Source organism: Alligator mississippiensis, chromosome 8 (assembly GCF_030867095.1).
Source record: "Alligator mississippiensis isolate rAllMis1 chromosome 8, rAllMis1, whole genome shotgun sequence".
In the NCBI taxonomy this organism is placed as follows: domain Eukaryota; kingdom Metazoa; phylum Chordata; order Crocodylia; family Alligatoridae; genus Alligator; species Alligator mississippiensis.
Window position 1 is genome coordinate 81,181,489 of NC_081831.1, and position 24,802 is coordinate 81,206,290.

The 24,802-nt window shown below is 48.0% G+C and overlaps 1 protein-coding gene across 1 annotated transcript in view; it reads left to right on the forward strand.

Moving 5' to 3' along the window:
• HS6ST2 (heparan sulfate 6-O-sulfotransferase 2) overlaps positions 1 to 21,832 on the forward strand; it is a 182,274-nt gene extending 160,442 nt beyond the window's left edge. Inside the window, exon 2 of the mRNA XM_059732904.1 lies at positions 18,802 to 21,832. Within this exon, the coding sequence (XP_059588887.1) occupies positions 18,802 to 19,501 (700 nt within the window). The 3' untranslated portion in view covers positions 19,502 to 21,832. The remainder of the gene's footprint in view (positions 1 to 18,801) is intronic.
• Positions 21,833 to 24,802: the final 2,970 nt, after the last annotated feature.

Below are 24,802 nucleotides of genomic sequence, written 5' to 3' on the forward strand. Positions count from 1 at the left end.
GCACCTTCTCGCCACCCACCCCGCTCAGTCCTAAGCAGTAATTAGGCTCTGGCTTCAGACAGCTTTTCATTGCAGAGCCCCCTGTATTTCTGGACTCCCTAAATATCACAGAGGAAACCTAATGATGCAGTGACGGGGGACCAGGGGTTTATCTCTGCCTCCAGACTGGCCCACGGGCACGATACCTGCAATTGCATCCTATCCCGTGTGCACTGCTCTGTCCTGTCCCCGCTGCCAAGGGGGAAGGGATGCGAGCGAGCCCGGCCGCTGGCACTATTTTTGGCCCAGCGAGTCTCCGGGGGGGAATTGATGAGTGCCTGGCGCCACTCGGCCGCCACCTCCCCGGGAGCTCGGGAGCAGTGCTGATGGGTCCCGGAGGGAGACGTTGCCCGCCGGCTCCAGCTGGAAGGATGTTGGGCCCCTGAGCGGGGATTTAGGGGCTGTGCAGGAGGGGGGAAGAAAGGAGCCCTCAGGGGTGCCGCCAGCTCACGTGGGACCCGCGGGGAAAACATTGCGATAAACAAACCCGCTAACGAAGACGTGCGCCGGGACAGGAGTGCCAAGGTCTCCTCCTCGTAGCCACACAAGTGCCAAAAAGTTTCATCGACTTTTCCCTCTCGGCCCCTTTTCTGGGAAACCCGTCTTCTCCCACGCTCGGTCCCTTTGCACCTGCTCGGCACCACTGAGGTTGTTCCCCCGATGCCGTGTCTTGTAGGGAGTGCAGTTATACTCCGGATGATTTTTATTTCCACCTGCCAAAGCGGCTTTCCCCGTACCGCCGGATGCTGCGATGGAAAGGGGGTTGGGGCAGCTCACTGATGAACCCACTGAAAATTTTCCTCTGGAAAACACTGGCTGCGCTGTAAAATTCAGGACGCCATCTGTTTCGTGGCTGGCTTGCGGTAATGTTTGTACTTGATAATTAAAATGTCATGCATGTTTTTAGCCAGAAGAAGCCAGGCAGGAGGAGCGCCGCGCCTGTCTTTGGTAGGGCCTTTTAAGCATGCCTTTCAGGTTGGTCACAGATGAGGACATTGTTACTGGGACGCATGTCCCACCGCTCGATATAAGCAGAGTGCGCATTTGTTCTTTCACATTAAAAATAAGGACAAGGCTGAATTATTTTGGAGGAAGCTACAAATGCTGTGGAATTGGCCTGCGCTTCTGCTCGCTGGGGCTAGCATGGAGCTGGGCTTGGCTTTGCATGTAGCAAGCTGGCTCGGAGAAGGGTCTATGTCTGCCATGTTGGGCTTCCATTAGCATCAGCCGGGCTGGTGCATGCAGAGCAAGAAGAGAAGAGACCCCTAAACATTAAACCCAGGAATCCACGTGCACTCTGGGGGGAGCCAGGCAGGGTTATTTTGCCCCGAGTGGCACAATGTGCTCCACGACAAAGTGCATGTCCAAGCACGTGTGCTGAGGCAAAAAGGCCTGGCTCAAATTTGCACCGCTTCTATTTGAGCTGCTGCAAGCGCACGTGCTTGCACGTGTGGACACGCCTAATGCGTCCTAGCTGGTATCTCTGAATGCGCATCCTCTGTATGAACGTGCTTGATTAGACACCATCAGCTGTAGGGTCTCTATGCACATCCTGGAGTTCTCCATCTTCTTGAATGGAATAAAAGACCCAGATTTTTTTTTCCCTCCCTTGCATTAAAGTGTGTAATTTTCCCATAAATGTTGTTTTTTGCCTGCACATGGAAGCATCCATCAGCTCCCTTTCCAGCAGCAGGCTGCAGCCTTGCAAATGGAGCAAACTCAGCCAGACGCCAAATATGCTCTTGCAAAACAGCTGTGGCAGAAACGGCACAGAGGGAATTGGGGCAGTGGTTTCTGTCTTGGCTGAAAAGGCCGAAGTGAAACCTCATGCAGATTAGCCCTTACACAGCAAATATGCAGGCAGAGTTTTATTTAGAAACACACTTTCCTATTCTGCACAGCTTTAAACCCAGTTATGCTAATGGCCATGTGGGATTTGACCTCCTGGGAGATGGGCACATCTCACGGTTCACGGTACGCTCCTGTGTGATATCAGTACTGGGTCCAAACTAAAGCCTGTGGATCCAAGGAGAGAGCTGCCGGCCCTCCAGACGTGCTTAGCTGTGGGATGTGCGGTGCAAAGGCTCAGCTTTTGTCTTGCAATGAGATGCTCCCAGGGCGGCAGACCCCTGCGTCCGCGCGGCTCTCCTCCGAAGTCAGCATCTCTGCGTCTCCCTGCGTCGCGGCTGTCCGCGGCAATGTCTGACAAAGCACACGGCGGCCAGCGGGCACTATAGTCTCATCGCCAGCTAGGAAATTACAGCTTGGTTCCCTGGGGGAGAAAAGTAAGTTTAAATCATTAACACCACAAGCCTTGGTGATGATTACAGAAATGTTTGCTAGTGACTTAATCAGGAGAGTTTGTCTGAGTGCCCCATTTTAATATTATTACACTGATTAAGTTTCCTTAGCTAATATGTGTTTCATTTCCAATTCAATTAAATGAGAATCCCCTTCCATTACTTGATATTACTAAAGAGCCCTAGTGGGTAAGGACTACACTTGGTACTCACTACAATTGATGCAGACTTCTTCATTATATAATCTCGCCGTGCTAAATGAAATCAATGAAAGCTTAAATTAAAATTGTAGCAGGCTGCAGCTGTAAATATTTTGTCCGCAGCTGCAAATATATTAGCTTTAATGCATTAATTACTATTGCCAAGACGGTCTTAATAATTGCTTGACACAGTTTGAGAAATCTGGTAAACAGGTAGTTATAGATTCCCAAGTGTTCGATAGCTAAGATACGGTAAAACTTATTTTAAGTGCCATCTATTTGTGGGACTTTTGTGCACAACCCATACTTGCTGCAGCTTCTTAAAAACACTCTTTAAATCAATTTGATCAATTTGGGTCTGTTTTTGAAAGTGGAAAGGAAGAGTGCTTACATGCTACCCTCAGCTACTTGGTGTGGGAAGATGGAGTGATCTATGGAGACTATTTGAGGAGAAATTAATATCAATGATATATTTTATAACTCAAACCAAGCTATCTTCTTTTGTGTATTCTTAAAGAGAATTGATATCGGTCTGGTATAGAAACAAATGAATTTAAATGATCTACCTCGATCAAATTCCCAGCAGAGCAGTGAATGGCATATGCATGATCTGTTACTTGAAAGAGAGAGAATTGCTAGAAAATGTTGGCTTTTTTAATAGCACAGATATTTATATCCATCCAGTTTTCTTTGCAGTACAGATTTAAGCAACGCACGTGAGATTGGTTCCAAACACTAGGGAAATGGGCTAACGCACAATTTATGAGTGCATATTCATATCGTCACATGAAGAAACGGACTGACTTGGATGTCGTACTGAGATCGGAGAGCTCTGCTTTCTTCTGGCTTCTAGTCTGGACCGATAATAAAATTTACCCTGTACTAGGCAGCTAGAAAAAACCCAGGTAACTTTATATTATCCATTGCAACTGAATGGTACGCGACTGCAATCGTCTTTTGTTTTAAATGAGCCCAGGTAAGTGGTACAGCTAAGTGTTCGGCAGTATAGGAGCCGAGATGGAAACAAAAGAAACCGAACAATAAAAGGCACCGCGGTCCCAATCCCGTCTTGCTTTCTTCATGCTAGTGACACCAAACACGCTATTATACTCAGCCATGCATAGTCTAGTTGAAAGCTGAGAAGCAAGGCAGAGACTTTGTTCATTTGTGGGTTGTATTAAATTGTTCGTGTATTTTCCTCTGGTCAGAAGATGAAGGGCTTGGTGTGACACATCTGGGACGCAGCTGAACTCCATACGTCGACAATGAGGAGATTTTTTTTTTTTAACGCTAAATACATGCTTTTCACAAAAAGAATCTGGAGTTCTTCAAGGATAATAAATATTTTAGCATAGTTATTCTGGCTCTAGAAATGCAATGAAAATGTTAGCCTTGGCATATCAATCGTGTTTTACAGATGACTGTAATTTCCTGAATGTCAAAACTCCAAATTTTTCTACTAAGCAAACTTTTCAGTGGCAAAATAGATTGCCTCCATAATATATCACTGTGCACAGGAAAAATGAAATCTTTATGTACTGTATTATGAATCAATGAGGCATTAAGATTCCTGGAAGGGTGAGTGGACTCTGGAAAATGAAAAACTGTCACTATTCCTTCTCTGTAAACCGCTGCTTCTGGAGCGTAGGCCGGGGAAACCTGTATCTCAGATGCCACAGAAATACCTGTTACCACCTGAAAGCAATTCTTGCAACTGCATTTAGAGAAGGTAAATAGTGCTGTAAACATCTGACTTTATAGCAGCATCCCATGGCTATTCCCTGGCTCATTTGCAGTTGCTGAACTGGGTTTCCCTTGCCTTTTAGGAGACTTAGGATGCTTTTCGATGCATCGGCAAAAGGTCTGTTTATAGATGCGTGCTGTGCAACTGCGATTCTGCACTTGGACGCTTCTCGGGGGAGATACTGGATGCAAAGCATCTCCAGGGGGGATGAGGAGGACTGTAGGGTAATCTAAAATGATCAGCTCTTTGGGGCAGGGACACGGTACTGGGGCACCACTGTAATATAAATGATAACTGGTGCTTTGCTGGGGTTCCCACCAACATCTGGTAGTTTGGGAGTAGGAAAAAGCAGCACTTGGCCCTGGGTTTTTCTTGGAAGGCTGCTAACAACTTGCAAAAACCATTTTTAAGGCCAGAAAACCAAGGCTTTGTACATCACTGAGTGCAGGGTCACCCCCTCCTCCCGTGCTGGCAGTACTATGGCTCTTGATACCTCAATAGAAAAGCCGTTTCTGTGCATACTTCTCTCTTCTTGCTTGGGGTTAAATTCTCCGGCCTGGCTGCCTGCGTGACACATGGACCTAAATGTTTAGTGAGACCGGGCTGTTTTGCACCGGGGAGCTGTGCCTTTCCTCCATCTGGAGTGTGAACCCGCCATCGGGGTAAGGAAGGACTTTGAGGAGCGGAGGCTAGTCCGCACGAGGGTGTCCAGACTGGCTGAGCTCTGGTTGCAGGGTCTCGACTGGAAGTTTGCTTTGTGATCGCCTGCGAAACAAGAGAACGCTACAGCCATCGCCAAGTCGGTTCATATACACGGCTACCCCACGGAGATCTTAATAATGCAGGCAATTATGAAATTAATACCACTCTGATAAAACTGCGGGGCAGCTCTTATCTACACAAGCAGCGTCCTGGGGACCTGGGGACAGTTCTGTGTTGTGAACAAAGTTACAGCTTGCATGATTTGCATATCTTTAGCATGTTTAATTAGGCCTGAGTGTCTGCATGCAGGCACATGGACACAGCTAGAGCATCCTAAAACCTGGACCGGAGCCTTCTGGGGGGGCCAAGCGCTCTGGTCCAGCACCTCTCCCCTCTGCGGGGATTTCATTGGCCACGATGGGCTTGTGTCTTTGCTGCTTTTGCAAAAAAAACCCCCAAAAAACCATGCTCCTTTCTCTGGTGTTTTTATGGCGGTTGCCATATGATTTTCCTCCACGAAAGATGGGGCAGGTAGCCGACCGTTCCCCGTTGAAGTCCACCACGTAACTGTGGTTCATCAGACGCTGGTAAAAGCAAAACCGGACGGTTCCTTAGAGGAAGTTTTAAATGGACGATGGCTGGCGTCTTTGCTTTGCGTCTCCACGCGTAACGGGACCCCGTCCTGAACGGCAGCATTGTCGTGGCTCTGCCTGGAGCAGAAAGAAAGAAATGCCGTGCACGCGCCGCCTGCCTTTGCAGAAAGCTGCAGAAAAGCAGTATTTCTTCCTACTCTTCCTCCTCCTTTTCTTTCCTAGAATCCTTATCCTTGACCTTGCAAATAGGAGCAAATGTGAGCAATCTCGCTCTGGCACTGTGGATTTCCGCTGGGTATCGCAACAAAGCGCGGTGCGAGACAGGCCGGGGCTAATTATGAGCTGCAGAAACAGAAGAGAAATGGGCTTTGACTACATTAAGACCTGTTCCTTCACTAACCTTCCCATCATACACCCGGCTCCATGTGCTTTTGATTTCAGGAATGAAATGGAGCCCACAGTTGAAATTAATTTAGCTGCTAAAAATTACAGTACCATGTAATTTGTAGATAACCAGATTCTGCCTTGCGTTTTGGAGGTGTTATGCCACATTACCTGACGCTTTTCTGTAGTGAAAAATATGCCTGGCACCAGAGGCTGTTTTTGAAGGGGGGGGGGGGGGGGGTTCTTCCTCCTGTTTTCAGCGTTTCCAAAAGGGCCCGTTGCGGGGGACGAACGCACCTATGGGTGGATGAAATGACGGTAAAGGGCACGCATAATTTTGCCAGGGTAGAGAAGTGGGGGTGTTGTTTTCAGTGGGATTTTTGGCAGATTGTGGTCTGTTGGCTGACTTCAAAGGATCTGCCCCACGTTTACCTGTGTCCGGGGACCGGGAAGAGATGCCTCGTGTTCCTGGGAGCTGCCGGCCTTACCCCCCGTCCATTCGAGCTTGGAGACCCGGTGCTCCTAACTGTTGCGTGGTGCATCCAATCTGCGTAGGAAGGACTTGACTGAGCAGATCAAGGCAGTCTGCTGCATTGCATCCCTGCTAGAAAATACTTAACCCAGTTGCTGGAGCAAGATCCAGGGCAGGGTCTGAAACCTGCTGGCCCAGGAGCTGCGATCTCTCAGGGCCCCAATCCTGGAAGTGTTTCCACCCAGGGGCCCGGCTCTGCTGGCATGGAGCTGGGTCTGCCCACACTGCTTCTCCGTGCCTGGGACGAGATCAGCGTCCTGTGTGCTCCCTTTTGAGAGTGAGCCGTGTCTCCCTAAAGTCCTAGGAGAGGAGAGACTAGCTATAGGACACACCTCACCCCCACAGGAGCATGCACGAGCCCTTTGAACTACAGACCCTTCAAGCAGCGGAGGGAGGTTGAGAAATGCCTAGAGAAGCAAAACCCCTCTCGGCTCTGGAGATGCCCCCAAAGCCCAGCCCTTGTCTCCAGGTGGGGACACTTTGCTTTGAGTTGCCTTTGGGCCTTGCAACAGCTGTAGCGTGTGGTTGGGGCAAGCGCGGTGCTGCATGCATGCATGCACCTCCCAGCACGGTGACCGCAGCGGTACTCCTGAGAGCCAGGTCCTGCCGGCATGGCTGCGTCTCCATCGGCGAGCCGTCTTCCCGCTTGAGAGGAGGGGGAGTGCAGGAGCGATGTCCCGAGGTGCTCAAGTTTGTGGTGCGGGGAGGACGGGGAGTCACCGCCTCTCGCCCGGTGTCATCGCCTGTCTCGCAAAGGTATTTCTCCTGGAGGAATCATTTGCAACGTTAACACAGCAAATTCTCAGTAGGTCGCTGTTAGTGGGAATTAACCTCGCCGGCTGGGAAAGAAGCGCCGTCGGCAGCTGATGCGAGATAATTGAGTTTGACTTCTCATTGGCATGTGGCAGGGACGGTTGATTGATGGGGGAGACGGGGGCCCAGCTGCTTGTCCGCATCGGGGTGAAGTCCTTATGAACCGGTGGGTGGGCGCCGGCGCCCACGCCGAGCTGAGCCTCCGGGGCTCGTTGCATCTCGGTAGCTTGTAGGCTGGGTTTGGAGACACGGGGCAGGCGGACGTACCGTTCTCAGCTGGTGCAGACACAGCCTGGCTGCCTTGGCTTTTTATCCGTGCCTGCAGCATTAAATAGCCGGACAGGAAACCCTTCACTGAATGCACAGAGCTGGAGGATGGTGCAGCCAGGCAGGCTGCAGGTTTTGGGACTTTTCTAAATGGCTAATTTGGGAGACAAGCAGGATTCGATGCTACTCGCCGGCACCTGGCCGTGCGGGGCTGTCTTCGTCTGGACTGGGGCAGCTGCGGTGCCCCTCCAACCTGTCAGCCCAGCCGGCACTTTATTAGCAGCGGTGTTATAAATGAGCCGTCGGGACGGTCACCGAGTTGCACGACCTTGTTCGAGGTGGTGGAGTTGTGCATGGGAAACCTTTGAGACGGAGACGACCCTCGGTGTTCAGCCCTGCCTCTGGTAGTGTTTGCGATGCTAGATCATCGATCCCCTGGTGTTTCTTGCCCTGCGAAAGCCTGAGATCCCAGGATCTCGCCGATCCCTTCCCCAGCTCCCCGAAGCACTGATTTCAGCCATGCATCCCAAAAATCCTGCATTCCCGCTCGGAGAGTTTCTGCACCTCTGCTGAGAGGACCTCTGCTGAGAGGGCCTCTTTCCATCTGCCAAGGCTGCTGGCATCCCCGTGCGAACTGGACCGGCGTCCCCGTGCGAACTGGACTGGCGTCCCCGTGCAAACTGGACCGGCGTCCCCGTGCAAATTGGACTGCTGGGCAATTCACCTTCATTCCCGTTCCTATGGGGATCCATCACTTACCTAAGCAGTGCTCTCCCCTGGCACACGGTCCCGAAGGCCTGCAAGCATGCTCCTTGAGAGGTAATAATAGGAGCCCACCCTCTCTCTCCTCTCTGCACATGGGGAAGCGGATACCCCTGCTCCATGAAGCCCCGGCTTGCTACATGCATGAGCCGTGAGAGAGGCCACGGTGCCACCCCGTGCATCGATGGGGTTTTCCCTGGCTGGGACGGTGAGTGGAAATGTAATGTTCCCCAAGCCCTGTGGCTCGTCACTCCCTCCGGTGTGGCTCCGGTTTCCGAGAGGAAAGCACTGGTGTCCCGTGCTGGAAGGCAGCTGACAATACGCAGCTCTGGTCTGCCTTCACCTTGCAGTGCTCCCAGCCCTCTCCTCTGTTGGGGATCAATCCTCCTTGGTGTTGTTACCCACCCGGATGTGACGGGGCTGAAATCCAGCCTTGGTGTAACCCCGTGGGCTTCACAGGAGCTGCACCTACCTGTACCCCAGAGCTGCCTTCATCCAGCAGCTTTCCCAAGGGCCTGGCTTACCACCTTCCCTGCAAAAAAACCCTTATGTGAGCCAGTGGGTTGAATCTGGCCTTGCTTTTGCAGGGAGGGTGCTAAGCCCGTCCCTTAGGGAAGCATCTGAGAGCACCGCGTCTTCCCCGGGTGCTCTGCCAACACATCCGACCGGAGTCCTATCCAGATATCATGACCCAGTTGCACATCCCAGGAGGGTGACCATGGCGAGCGGCCCTTTCGTATAACCATCTTCTGAGCCCCGTTGGGAAAAGTGCTGAGCTACGTGCCTAAATCCCTCCATATTCAACAAGGTATTTAGGCCCCTGATGAAGTGAACAGGATTTTAACCCCTGCTTTCCTGAAGAGGAACTGGAATGGGGCTTGGACCAGCAAACAGCAGCCCCTCAGGCCCTGAGCAGTGCTTTGAGTCTGTCTGCTTGGCAAGAGACCTTGATAGTGTTAGCGCTGGGCAAGGGCATCATCGCCCGGGGCTTCGCCCTTCTTCTCAGATTTGCCAACCTTTTGCACACACATGGGAGAGGTGCGAGGGCTGACGGACACCTTGACAGCCTCTTTCAGGGCTCTTTTAGTTTGCATTTTTTTTAACATTTGTGCGTTTCTGAACTTTGTAAGGCAGCAGGGAAGTGCAGCGATGTGCGGGATGATTATGAAGCCCGGCAGAGAGAGGGCCCAGCGTTGGCCCCCGGTACCTGTTCCCTCTCAGCTGCCGGGGGAACGTGCAGGGGTGATGTAACTCCTTTGACTTGGCCGGATCCTGCGCTCCTGGGCCTTTCTCGGTGCAGAGCCAGGTGCTGGACCGGTGCCCGCAACAGAGCAAATCAAAGTGTCCATCCTCAGAGAACGGCGCGGGTTGTGATGGGACGCCGCCTGCGCCGTGCGTGGATTTGACAGCAGTGTCTGAGTGCACTCGCGGCTGCAGCAGGTCTTTCTCTTTCTCTTCTTGCAGGACTCCAGCAAAGCCTCTTTTTTTTTTGTCCTAAGCCTTCATTGCTTTGCTGGCCTGATGTTCCCGCGCCATTATTGAAGGCTAGTGTAAATGTACCTGCTGGGATCAATATTCCCATTACCTCCTTTCAGGCGGAGAACAGATTCCTGCGGTCTGACTGTGCCTTATCAGCCTCTTTCAGGGCTCTTTGACTAGTTACGCTGATAATCCTGCGCGGAGGGAGGGAGGCCGAGTTGCACGCTGTCACTTGGTAGCGAGTCATAACAAGAGGTGATGGGTGAGCTGACAGGGAGAAAATGAGGTAGCTTCAGACCTTGGCTAGAAACTTCAAGGGAGGCTCCTGGGAGTTGAATCAAATGCATTGCTCATCTCCAAGAGCTCCCCAGGTGCCGTCGGTCAGCGGAAGAGCATCCAAAATACCACGGGAGACACTTTGCACCCTTTTTGCAGCCAGCTTTGGAGCTCCTTGGGGTTACTTTCCTGCTAGTTTCTTTCCATTATGGTAGCAAGCAAGTAGCAGAGCAGATCTGCGGGAAAACACTTCTCCCCTGCCCCAAGGAGCCGGCACGGCACAAAGAACCAGTTTATCTCGCACTTTCCAACCCAGAAAACTGGACCAGCCTCGTGGAGGGTTGTTTGAATGGAGGCTCCAAACTTTGTGCAGCTCCGCGGCGAGGTAGCGCACGTTGACGTTACAAGCAGAGGGTCTGGCTTAACCTTGAAATCGTGCAAAGAGCAGCAACACTGAATTGGCTCTCGCTGTAATGTTATCTCTGGCTGTGCTAAAAGGAAGGATTGTGCCCAAGACAATATCAAGAATAAGTGATTCTCAAGCCTATCGCTAATGGGTTTTGATAGCTTCAGGGTCAGTCTAATTCCACCGCTGCCTTAAAAGCTCCTTTTGCTCTTCATGTCGCAGGCATCCAAGCTGAGCCTTATAGCGCCTGTCGGGAGGAGCATGGGTCTCTTCTCCGAGCCCCAGAGATGCCTCTGAGTGAGTGAAATTTGGGCTCTTGCTTGCAAGCAGCTTGATGCGGGTTAAGATGCACGCTCTTAGGGTTCAGAGGCCACCACTGCTAAGAGCGTTTAGGAGAAGGACCAAGCTGTTGCATGTAGGATCAAACATTATTGCAAACCACTGGTGCTTCCTATCTGTTAGAGCAGAAGAGCTCTCCAAGCAATCAAGGCCAAATCTATCTCTGGCATAATTCCATTACTGGAAAATGAATGTAAAAGCTTTTGGAGGCTCAATTGAGAGAAACTCTCCGCAGCTTGGGTACTCATTCAGACTTCTGGAGTCAGCGAAACCTTGAACTCAGACAATGGAAACCTGCACCTACCCCAGGAGCTGATATTTCCCAAAGATGTTGCCTTTATCAGTAGCATGTTCACATGCAAACTGAGGTCTGAAGGTTCATATGAATATGCAAAATACTTGAGCGCTGTTAAATGGTGATCCGGACTGCAATGCAAGACGCGTCTGGGAAACCCAGGCTCGGGAGAAAAAAACCCGTAGAGGACAACATGATGGAGGAGAAAGATAGCAGGGACATGCTTGAGGCTGGGAAGTACGTAGATGGATCAGGTTAGACTTGAAATACCCATTTGTCTCCATGTGCAGTTGAAGCTCCCTTCTGCGGGCAGAGATCTTCGAGTCTCCTGGCTCTGCAGATGTTCAAGAAAACCTGAGCGTCAAGCACCTCAGGCTTCCACATCGTAATAATTGTTTCTGGACATATTTTCTGGATAATTAACTCACATTTGTTTCCATTTAGCCTTTTTGACTTACGGTATTCTTATTAGTTAATGTTAAATCCATCTGCTGTTGCTCTACCCAGGCAGTTTCATGGGAGGCAGGAAGACAATGCTAGCGCTGCAGATGTTGTTAGCTAGATGAAGCAATCTTAACCTGCGAGTTGATGCCCCATTGCAAAACAATTATGTTTCTATTCATCTTTGAGAGATGTTTTATTCGCTGGGGTTTTTTTTCCCTTTCTCTCTCTCATTTTTTTTTAAACAGCAGCCAAATGTTGTTCTTTATCACCAGCTGTAACCTAAGAATACAAAGTGAAAAGGTTGAAGAATTTGAGCTATGATAAAATGTACGTTGTATTGATTTTGGCTAAGGATTTGTTTCCCTTCCTACATTAACTTCTTATTGATTGCTGCGATGACCTTAGAGTTTACAGTGTTGCTGGCCTTCTTCCTGCCGCGGAGCTTTGTTATTCCCCCCTTGGCTCTTCAGGAGGCAGTCTAGCTGTGGTATTTAATGAGCCACGGACCAAGCAAACGAGGCTGTACAGAGTGTCGGCTGAATTGTTTCAAGGCTTATTTTTGGGGGGTACAAGTCAAGGATAGCACAGACCCATTAGCGGGGTGAGATGGCTGATCCTGCCATACCGCTGTTGCAGTACGCCAACAACCCCTAAGTGCTAGGGCAACCTTTTTAGACTTCAGGCGCCCCTTGTTAGACTTAAAACCCACCTTGGAAAATATAAATAATAGAATCAGAGAATGAGGGCTGGAAGGGAGGTCACACCTAGTCCAAGCAGGACCAGCCCCAGCTGCATCATCCCAGCCAAAGCTTTGTCTAGCCAGGTCTTCAAAACCTCCAAGGATGGAGACTGCACCACCTCTCTGGGTAACCTGCCCCAGCGCTTCACCACGCTCTGAGTGAGAGAGTTTTCCCTAATATCCAACCTCAACTTCCCTTGCTGCAGCTTGAGCCCATTGCTCCTTGTCCTGTCGTCTGCCCCCACTGAGAAGAGTCTCACTCCAACAATGCCAGCTCATAGTAAAAAAAAAAAACAAACCCAAAAAACAAGTGAAAGCTAAGGAAAAATAGCAGAGCAATTCTTCTGTTGCAAAGAGCTTGGAGAGGACGCAACAGTTGTGACACGCTGGGTTCCTGGTTGCAATCTCGGGGCTTATCTTGTGAATCGTGTGGAAGTGCATGCCTCGGTGCAAATAGCGTGCAGCCCCTCGTGGCACCCTTGCAGATCTCGCGGCTCCCCGATTGAGGATCGCTGACCTAGGGCCTGGAGACCTTGATAGCTGGTCCAGTAGGAAGCTCTGGGTTTTGCCAGCTTTCCCATGCCCTTGCACAGCGGGGTCCGCTTGGCTCTTTCAGCAGCCCAAGTGTCACAGAGCAGGAGGAGCCCCTGTACAGGGTCCTGGATGAACTTCCATCAGTCTCAGATGGGGTGAGGCAGAGGAAGCCTCTTCAGTGACTAATATAATCCCCTGTTTACCAACCACCATAGGAATGTGAGACCAACCGCCCATTCCACCGCAGCCGTCAGCACTGACTGCCAAGCAACCCCTGCCTAACTCCTCACAAGTTGAGCAAAGTCTTTTCCTACAGGAAAGACATGAGCACGTCTCGATTCTCCAAGTCAGACCGGCTCAGCGTGGTGGGTACGAGAAGCGGGCACTGCTACAGTTAACCCCTTGGCAATGGTAAATAATGTCACCTTATACTTGTCAGCAGTCCTTGAGCATCTCCTGAACTAATACCAGGAGTGTCTGTAGGTTGCTGGAGGCAAGTCACTTGGTTACCTACGGAAAATCAGCAAGCAGAGCTGGGCAAGTGGAATGAAAAGGTGTCCATCAGCAACACGTTGGGGTTTTGCTTTTCTCCTCCTAAAGGCAAAAAAAAAAAAATAGTGAAAAGGTGGGCGTCTAACCTTCAGTTGTGTATTTGTGTTTCATACTTCACACACTTGTATCCATGCTTTCTATTGGAAGTGTTCAGAAAGCACATTTAAAAAATGCTTTGGGTGGAAAATAATTCACGGTAATTTTGGAAAAGGACAAACGGATTCGTTTCGGATCTCATTATGGGAACGCCTGCCAGAGCAGCAGCTTCTTGGTGTTTTAGACGTGTAAGTCTCACCTGCAAGAGTCCTCTGGGCTGTTTGCGAGGGGGTTGATAACGCCACGGTCTCAGAGCTGGGACCATAGCCTCTCACCGTGGATGTGTCTACACGTGCATTTATGCTGGCTTAAATTTACTGTGCAGTAAATTACTGCGCAGTAAGTGGGGAATAGCCCGGTGTCTACACGTGCAGGCATTAAAACGCATTAACGCTGTGTGTGGACTGACTTCGGACTAAAGTTAGTCCCAAGTCAGTCCACACACACAGTGTTACTGCGCAGTAAGGCATCTACGTCTGTTACTAATCAGGCGTAAATGTGATACCTGCCTGACACAGGTATCAAATTTACGCTGAAGTCGGCATAAGTCACCGTATTTGCTGTGCAGTACAGGCATGCATGTGTAGACGCACACCTGCACAGCGCAGTCATTTTGGTTACTGCGCAGTAAATGCAGACGTGTAAACGCGCCCCCTGTGGTGTGACGCAGGTGAAAGTGGGCTGAAAAAACCCGTATAACTGCCACAACCTTCTTCCCTCACCTCTCCAAGCCTCAGGTGCAGCTCCGCTCTCTCCCTTCACTTATTGTTTTCTCCCATATTTATTTTACAGCTCGCTTTTGGAGCCAGCCTCTGCTTTCCACGAGAGCCTCTGCTCTCTCAGAGCTCTTGCTTTTTTTCCCTTTGTGCTGCTGTGCAGTAAAACTCTTTTTGACTCCATCCGTGGACAATTTCCTGTTGAACAATGACATCTAGTGGTTTTTCTTTTGAATGAAACCGTGGCGAATCCGGGCTCTGCTGCTATTCATCAGTTGTAATGTCAACCTAAAGAGCAAATGAATATCCTGTCTGGTGTTCACGGGTAGCAGCGAAGGCGTGAGTGGGGAAGAGCTCCTATGCTCCTGTTCACGCAACTTGTGGAGGAACAGAGTTTTATAGCAGCGAAGCTTGTTCGCTGAGATGGTTTCACTCCTTTATTTACCTAAATGGACCGGTCCTAGCTGCAGGGTTGTTGTTGTCCACCGCATACCCCCGACTAGTGAACGAGCGTGCAAGGAATACTGTGGCTGGGCATTGTTTGCAGGCACAAGCTGCAGAAATCGGAAAGCACAGCAGTGAGGAGCTTAGTTTAACACGTGCCCCATCGTGTTCTCTGAATGCGACCTGTTGCTCGGCTTCCATAGGCTTGTGAAGAAAGAAGGTGAAATGCAAAATGAAAACCTCAGCTCCTTTTACTGTAGAATATTACAGAGATATTTTACAGATATAAAATGATGCTTTTCAGTAAATCCTGTGTTTGCTAGCAGGGATAAAGGTTGGAGCTGTATTAGTCTAAGAATACAAGCAGTATTCAGAATACAAATGCTAGAGGTGGTAGCTTTTATTAGACCAAACTAGACAGTTGCAAAAAAATTGGCGTGATGAAGTCTGCAAAAAAAAATGTTTTGCAAGTGTCTAGACCTAATAAAAGAGATCGCCTCTAGCACATATGTGTGCCTGTGCATGTATTGTGCAGGTGTGCATGTACACATTTAGTGTGTGGGTGTGCATGTGCACACACACACACGAATGATCCTGTGTAAAACTGCATGTGCAAAGTAATAGATGAACAGGATAGCATCAGTCTCCTTCTAGGGTTCCTTGGTTGGCAGTGAACTTTCTGTGCTGCTTTCCCTGCAGTTTATACAAAGGCGTGTGGTGTTCGTGCTGCCGGGGCACTAGGCACGGGGGCACAGCACCGCCTGTCCTGCTGCTCCTCGTCCTGCCTCCTTTGTCAACCCTGGCTGTTTCTCCCCCGTCGTTACCGCTGACATCTCCATGCCGACGTTTCCAGTTGCCCCTGAAGCTGAACCGTTTCGTTCCAGTGTCTACCAGGGCAATGACACGTCCATCGCACACTAGAAAACTCCCTGTTCCCACTGTGTTTTAAAGCACGTGGTAGATCAGTCCAGCTCTGAACCCTTCTGTTGAGGCTACTGCCCAACTCAGGGGACGGCGCTCTTCTGCCTTTCCGTTTTAGCGCTTACAGACCGCAGGATTAAGCAGCGGCGTCTGTGTCTCGCGCAGGTTGCCCGTTGCATTGCTCCAGACGGCAGCCAGGGCCCGGGAGGAAACTATTTTATTAAAAAAGTGCTCTTAAGGTTCTGTTTAATTTCCTGCGTTATTTACTTAGCTGGCTGTTTGGCTTCAGAGCACGCAGGCAGGCAGAGGTGGGGAAACAAAGCTGGAATTTGCAGTGGCTCTTCTCAAGCCCGGTTTTCTTGCTGCTTCTGTTACGGTTGGGTGAGGGCAGGTGAGAAAACCCTATTTGTCTCAGTCGAAAAAGGGAATCGTGTTCTTCTTTCAAGGTTTAATTGTTAACAGAAGAGTCACGTATTGGGATTGCTGGGAAGCAGAGTGCAGCGCTGCGTTGTTTGGCTTCTTGGAGTGTGACCCCAGCTGTCCCCCTGGCTCTGTTGTCTGAGAAGCAGGGTGCGTGGACCCAGATGAGAAATGTAGCAGGAAAGCAACCTGCACAACCCTCCCTGCCACAGCCTGTGCGCTGACCCTGTGCACGAGCCTGGAGTCGGACACAGGCCAACACCGGGGTGTTGTCATTGAAACAAACCCCAATGACTGCAAACAAGCGATCCCCAATCAGTAACGTGCACTGTGTGTGTGTGTGGGGGGGGGTGTTTGTCTGTATAAGTATATGCATGTGTGTCTTTATATGTGTATGTGTGTGTCTTTATATGCGTGTGTGTCTATATAAATATGTGTGTCTTTATATGCATGTGTCTATATAAATGTATGTATATGTGTGTCTCTATATGCGTATGTCTGTATAAGTGTGTGTGTGTGTCTTTATATGCATGTGTCTATATAAATGTGTGTCTTTATATGCATGTGTGTCTATATAAGTGTGTGTCTCTCTATATGCATGTGTGTCTGTATAAGTATATGTCTATATGCATGTGTGTCTATATGCATGTGTGTGTCTCTATATGCATGCGTGTCTATAAATGTTTGTGTCTATATGCATGTGTGTCTATATGCATGTGTGCATTGTTATATGCATGTGTGTCTTTATATGCATGTGTGTGTCTCTATATGCATGCGTGTCTATATGCATGTGTGTCTATATAAATGTTTGTGTCTATATGCATGTGTGCATTGTTATGCATGTGTGTCTATATAAATGTTTGTGTCTATATGCATGCGTGCATTGTTATATGCATGTGTGTCTATATAAATGTTTGTGTCTATATGCATGCGTGTCTATATGCATGTGTGTGTCTTTATATGCATGTGTGTCTTTATATGCATGTGTGTCTATATAAATGTTTGTGTCTATATGCATGTGTGTCTATATGCATGTGTGTCTATATAAATGTTTGTGTCTATATGCATGTGTCTATATGCATGCGTGTCTATATGCATGTGTGTGTCTTTATATGCATGCGTGTCTATATGCATGTGTCTTTATATGCATGCGTCTATATAATTGTGTCTATATGCATGCGTGTCTATATGCATGTGTGTCTTTATATGCATGCGTGTCTATATGCATGTGTCTTTATATGCATGCGTCTATATAATTGTGTCTATATGCATGTGTGTCTATATGCATGTGTGTGTCTTTATATGCATGCGTGTCTATATAAATGTGTGTCTTTATATGCATGTGTGCCTGTATAAGTGTGTGTCTATATGCATGCATGTCTATATAAATGTGTGTCTCTATATGCGTGTGCCTGTATAAGTGTGTGTGTCTATATGCATGCGTGTGTCTTTATATGCATGCGTGTCTATATAAATGTGTGTCTCTATATGCATGTGTGTCTGTATATGCATGTGTGTGTCTGTATATGCATGCGTGTATATATAAATGTGTGTCTATATGCATGTGTGTGTCTCTATATGCATGTGTGTCTATATAAATGTGTGTCTCTATATGCATGTGTGTCTGTATAAATGTGTGTGTGTGTCTATGTTCGTGTCTGCATGTGTGTAAGTATATGTGTCTTTATATGTGTGTGTGTTTATATAAGTATATGCTTGTGGCTTTATATGCATATATGTGTATATGTGTGTGTCTATATAAGGATATGTGTGCATTTATATGCGTGTGTGTGTTTAAGTACATGTGTCTGTGTCTTTATATGTATATGTGTGTGTGTCTGTATATGTCTGTATGTGTGTGTGTGCGCCTGTCTGTGTGTATATGTGTGTGTGTGTCTGTGTGTGTTTATTATTTGCAAGACTGAACATGCAGCAGTCCTTGTATTTTGGAGCACTCTGCTCAGAAGGTCACCGTGCCCCAAACTGAAACGTGGTGATTTTAATCCAATACAGATGGGGATGGAGATGGGGGTGGTGCGAATTTGAAGCCATGGCTAGTTGTTTGCTGCTGCTGGATCTCCTGCCAGCGTGCAGTCGGCTGCATGGCAGTAGTTCGGGGTCCTGCTGTGTATGGCGTAGCGTTGTCCCTGTGCGTGTAGGGTGGGGGCTGGGGGAGCACCCGGCGGCCTAACGAGAACGAGCACACCTGAAGGAGAACCGAGCGCATGAACAGGCCTCGGAGCTGCGTGTTTGCAGTGATCCCAGACCTGCTTTGTCTGTCCCGAGCTCTGCAGCGGAAGGAGTCGAACCCTGCATCCTGTAGGTGAGACTCCTCCTGTCGCATCAGTTAAGTCGTGGAGCAAGCTGAATTGATGTGACAGAAGTCACCCCAGAGCCTCTTCTACACTAGGGCTGCCCTCCGTGGCGATAGCCATACGGGGGAATTTTTTGGTAATATTCCCTAATGTGAATAGGCCTACGAAGTGGGTCCCTCCAGCTAGAGGCCCGTTGGCAAGCGTTCAGTGGAGAGACGTAGTGCGTCATGGTCGTCTGAGGTCAGGCAGGGTAGATTTGCACCTTTGTAGACGCCTGTCAGAGGTGCATGGCATAAGCACTCATAAGCAGCGGGCTTACTTCATCACACGAAGGGTTTAGACGCTCTTTGGCGAAGACGTAGACTTAGACGAAGCTTTGCTAGCATTTCTAGTGCCTCTGGATGCAGTATGCGAGCACCTGTTGACTGTGAACGCTAAGTCATTCCCTGCCAGGTTTAAACACTCTGCTTTTCTCTTCTCCTTTCCCAGGAACTTTTACTACATCACCATCCTGCGGGACCCCGTGTCCCGATACCTGAGCGAATGGAGACACGTCCAGAGAGGAGCCACGTGGAAGGCGTCCCTGCACGTATGTGATGGAAGATCCCCGACGACCGAAGAGTTGCCCAGTTGCTACACCGGGGACGACTGGTCCGGTTGTTCCCTGAAGGAATTTATGGATTGCCCGTACAATCTAGCCAACAATCGGCAGGTCCGCATGCTGTCTGACCTCAGCCTGGTTGGGTGTTACAACTTGTCCGTCATGCCGGAGGAGCAGAGAAACAAGGTCCTGCTAGACAGTGCGAAGGAGAACCTGAAACGGATGGCTTTCTTCGGCCTCACGGAGTTTCAGAGGAAGACTCAGTATCTGTTTGAGAAAACTTTTAACATGAATTTCATCTCGCCATTCACACAGTACAATAGCACAAGGGCCTCCAGCGTGGAGATAGACGAGCAGACTCAGAAACGCATCGAGGCCCTCAATTTTTTAGACATGGAGTTGTACGATTATGCAAAAGACCTTTTCTTGCAGCGGTATCAGTACATGAGACAGAAAGAGCACCAGGAAGCCAGGCGGAAGCGCCAGGAGCAACGCAAGATCCTCAAGGCGAAGCAAGCGCACAACAAGGAACAGAGCGATAATACTTCCACTACTGATTACATAGGAAACGTAGAGCATTGGCGGTAATGGGGCCAAAACCTTTTTAGCAGACTAGGGGGAGACACCCCGCAGCAATCCTAGGAGACAAAGTAGTCCAAACAAATTATGCTTCTTAACTATTTGAAGCAAAAGAGGTTAAAATGTTGCCTTTGCAGTTGCCTTTGCATTCAATGTTGTACTGTATGTGGAAAACTTAATCTTAATGTGTCATTCAATTGTCCTTTTTAGGTTTGTCGGATTATTTATGAAGTACAAAAGCCAAGCAGGCTCGCCGGAAACGGTTGCTTGGACGCTTATACGGAAAACAAAAAACACCCTTAAATTAGTGACAACGGGATGTTGGGAAATGTGGATGATGCACTGTTCACGTCTGTCTTGGAAGCAAGCTGACTTCCTACTATAAAGAGCATTTAACGCATACTTAAAATAAACTAGATGCGCCAAATCTTCGCTCTTCTGGGTTTTGTTTTTTGTTCGGTTGGTTGGGGGGTTTTGTTTGGTTCGGTTGGTTTTTACTTTCGTGTCTTTTCGAAGGCTGCCAACTGCTTTGTGATTGATACTTGCCGACGTACGAGCCGACGAAGGGGACAGTCAAGGTCTAGAAGCTAGTTTTGTGTATCATATTGGCTTTTAAAAAAGATAGAAGGAATTTGTCTAGCTATATAAATATTTAACATTTTAAACTTTTTCTACCTACTGCTGTTTAAGAGTTTTAAGCTTCGTTTATCTCCTATTTAAAAAGCCACACTTTTCTCGGTTGAATGCCAGTTGCTACAGACACTATTTCCAGATTTTTTCAGGGCAATATAAGTTAAAACATTCTGGAAAAGTTCTGGCACGTGGTCACGGTCCCCAAAGTCTTCTCCAAATTGTGCTCCTATTACAGTATCCAGTTTTAACAAGCTTCCTTGCACAGCGATTGGGGTGCGTATTGCTGAATTTACCAGCTCTAAGCGATCGGGGACGGAAAGCTGAAAATCTTTCAAAGAAAATTACTTTATGAATGTTTGTACAGTATCTCTAGGAAAATACATTTCCAAAACACTCTCATCCCAGCACTGTTTTAAAAAAATAACGGCATTGATTATTCACTGATCGATTGACGGCAGACTAGATTTACATTTGAACTATGATTTGCTTCTGGGAAATCTTTACTGTGTATTCTCAAAATCTGGCTTTTTTCCTAATGCTTTAGAGCCCTTTTTTAGTGCTGACAGATTGTCGACAATTAAAAATGATGGAGACAAATATATTTAATATAGCCATAGTTATACAATAGAAGAAGGTTGTACAGTAAAATGGGAAGAAGGAGCTAACTCGAGGAAGGGAGTATCATTATAGCTCGGGATTTGGAGAGCAAAGTTATCGTTGTGATAGCACCCTGTCATCTAGGCTCATCAGGAGCAGGCTACAGGATGGCATTTGCTGGCTCTTAGCACTGAGATTTTATATGGAAGCAGCAGGGAGATGATGTGAAGGGAGGAGAAGCATAAAAGAAATGCCATTTGGATGGAACAAGTCTCTCTATGCAAAAAACACTGTAAAGCTTTGGGGAGAAGTTGGTTTTTTTGTTGCTGTCGCACACTCTGCCCTCAAGCATGGCACGGAAAGGGCAGCTTGGGATTTGCTCCGGGCTCTGTTTGGGGCAGGCTGGTCTCAGCTCGGCTCGTTCACTTGCAGGGATTGGAAGCGGCTGAAAAACGGCATCCCTTCACCCCGGTCAGTAGGACGCTTACAGCATTCATTTGCACTGTTTCCTTTTATCTGTAGTGTGAAGTACACAAATAGGGCAGGAGACACAAAATGAGAAGGGAGGTTTTAAAGCTCGCCTCCCTGGCCGCAGTTGCCCGAAGGCTGAGTTGCACCGGGCCCGGGGGGATATCGCCAGCTGGGAAAACGGTGGGGCGGGGAATTGCATTAGCAAGCGGGGGAAGACAGTAGTTTCATGTACAGCAATTTTTATTTTAAATTGAGAAGTCCCTTCCCCAATATGGTGTTTCGACTGTATTTTGGTTTTCATGGGGGGAGTGGGGGGGGAATGATCCGCTCTTAAAACTACTAGGCATTGCTGTAAACAGGACTTAACCCCAATCCATCCTGTTTCGGAGGATGCATTTTGTTTTTATGCTGTGGTGTGCATGGTTTACAGAGACTAGTTGCATTTTCTTTGTGTATACTGTTTATTGTATATAGGGGATGTATGAATATAAAGATACTGTTTTGTCATAACCATATCAATTCTACTGATTTCCACTGTAGCCCGCTGTCTTATTGTGTAGATTTACAAACCGATCCACTGACTTTGATTGTGTAATTTAACAATAGAGCTGACCAATAAAATTTAATTACAGACTTTGATTTCGTTTGATTATTTCTTTATCTAAAGGCGGGGGATGGGGACCAAACACCTTGTTGGGAATCCTGCAATTAAATAGTCCTGCCCATCTTGACCAGGATGAAATGGTGAGGGCTAGTCAACCATATGTTACAAATGTTTTAATGTCCTTAAAATATATTTGAAGCTGCAACCTTCCAGGGGAACCAGACCCCCAGGACTTCCCATATTTAAAGGATTTGGGATGTTTAGCCTCTCTAAAAAAAAAAATCTTTTTTTTTATGACACCCACTCTTCCCTTCTAGAGTTGATTGTGGATGATACTAACCCAATGGTTGACTTCCATTAAGCCCTGTCCAGGGCACAAAAGGGATTTTTTTAAGAATAATGTCAGCACCATAAGAAGGAAATAGGAATAGGGTTCAAGATTGGCCAGATAAACTCACTTCTGCTTCATTGGAAGATCAAATCATCTCATGGGACTTCTGTAGAAATCAGTGCACGGGCCAATGCAAGCCTAACCACTCTCCCCACCATCCCTCACCAAACCCAGGACCCCCAGCCCCTCTCCAGATATGTGTATGCTCCGAGATTTGCAGTGCGTGACCCCCCCATAGCCAGCCCCATGTCTCCGCTGGAGCAGAAGATGGCTGTTGGCCTACCAACACCTCAATAAATGCAAGCACAAAGAATATCTTCCATGTTTTGGGGGTGTTGGTTATAGCCGTGTCGGTCTAAGGACACAGGCAGATGTGATATCTTGTATTAGACCAACGAAATAGTTGGGAAAAAAATTATTTGCAAGCTTTTGGGCACAAATGCCCTTCTTCAGGCCTAGGGAGAGTCTGCCGGTGTTTGGGGTAGAATAGAAACTGAAGCCAATATGCAACATGCAGGTCTGTGAAAAATGCAAGTGTGCGGCAGGGAAAATCAGAGGGGATAAGAGACGATGGGTGCGAGACAGGTAGGTGGGAAGGGAAGAGGGGGAATAGACTGGAGCTGGTAAAGTGTAGAGGTTACCTCGCATTATCAGATTATAATATGCTGTAATTCCAATATCTAGATTTAGTCCATGGTTATTTGTGGCCAGTAGATTTATGCCGTGGTGTTCATGGACTCGTCTACGAAAGGTGTTTTGAGGATCAGACCTGAACGTCTGGAGACAGAGTAGTTGTCTTTTGAGAAATGTGTCCCTGGGTACTTTTGTCTTGGATGGATATTCAGCGTGCGTTCGTTCTGGTACACGGTTGTGGTTTGGTTTCTCCTATGTAGCTCCTGTCTGGGCATCCTCCTGTGACATCTGAAATATCATAACCGGAAGGAAACGTAATTCAGCATCCTGCTTGACACCAGATCACATCGAGGTAAATAGACCGTTCAAACTTTTATCTGAGCCTACTTTGCACACTATGAACTATTGCAACCAGGAGACCTTACAACACCTTCAGCTCCCCTGTGAAATATGAATTTTCATTTCCGCCTAGGATAAATTTTACAATCTTTGCGCTCTCCTATGTCTGAGGAAGGGTGAGTGAGCCTGAAAGCTTGCAAACAAATAATTTTTTTGCAACTATCTACTTGGTCTAATGCATGATATCACCTTTGCCAGGAGCTCTGATTCCTGGATGAGATGTATCACATTTTCAGAGGTGCAGGTATAAGATCCAGGAATGGTGATGCTACTGTTTTGGGGTGCAGTTATTGTGGGGGTGGTGGAGATGTGTTGGCGGGTTTTGCATTTCTTGTCCCGGCATGGTCTGGATCCATTCGGTGTGTTTTGGGCCGTAGGAAGTTTGCTTCTGGAGATGAGGTTGGCGAGGTTCGGTGCCTGTTGAAAGGCTAAAATGGGTGACTCTGGAAAGATCTTTTTAAGACTGGGCTTTCATCATCAAGACTGCTGGGGAAACTGCAATGCACATCGCTGACTGCCTCAGCATCAGTCAGGCCCATTAGCTGCTGAAAATCCCCCGCAGACCTGTTAATGGGGTACGTGTTGTGAAAAGGCGCTTCCCTGCAAGAATAAAAATAGGGGGGGCGGGAACAACCCGACAACATAGTCTGACAAGGAAGCCAGCCACTTGGAAAAGCAGCTGGGAGAAATACTTTGACAGATGAAGACATGCATCTCAGAGGAGGAAGTATGAGAGCTGGGGGGAGAGGAACCTCAATCTGGAAACATAAGGGCTACCGTTTGGAAGGCCGATGTCTTGAGAAAGAACAGATGCGTGTAAAGAAGCAGAGGGCTAAGACACTACCCAGCGACAAGAGTCCATGCAGCTCTCTGAGCCTGCCGTGGCTGAGATGGGTCCCACTAAAGTTTGCTCACGGTGTTTTCAGGCTCTTCGCTTAACTAGAAAAGTTTGCAAGCTTCCAAAGAACGCAGCCCAACGCCGCCTTTTCTGGAGTGTCATGTTTTCAGTGCAGATTTTATGTTTACTAAAACGTGTGTTCAAACATCGACATGTAAAGGCATGTAAAGATTAACTGCTCAATTGATTTTTGTTAATGAACTTCACAGCCCATTTATTTCATGGATGCTTTTCAATGGAGTATAATACGGATCTGGTTCTTATGTGCCATTATTAACCAATAATGAGCTAATCAGGGTTCTTTTTCCATGCAATTACTTTACCATGGGAAAATCCTATATAAAATGATGGATCAGACGTGCTTAAGCGCAGATAAATGCCTGTGCTATTGATGCTTCAGCTCATTAGCTTAGGGAAGAAGTGAGTGAACTGATAGCCCCCCTCCTCTTTAAAATTTGGTTAAAAACATACTATAGAGGAAAGCCATCCATTGAGTGTGGGCTCTGGGATAGTCAGCTGAATGAGGGGAAGAGAGTCCCCAAATAAAGGAGATTTTTAGGAAGCATTGAGAGGGTTTTTTTCTCGGTGATTACAGGTAAGTCTGTACTAAAAATGCCCCCACCACCAGGAAGCTTGGTGGAGCTGGGGATGTACAGAGACCAACCCTATGCTATCGGCCCAGTT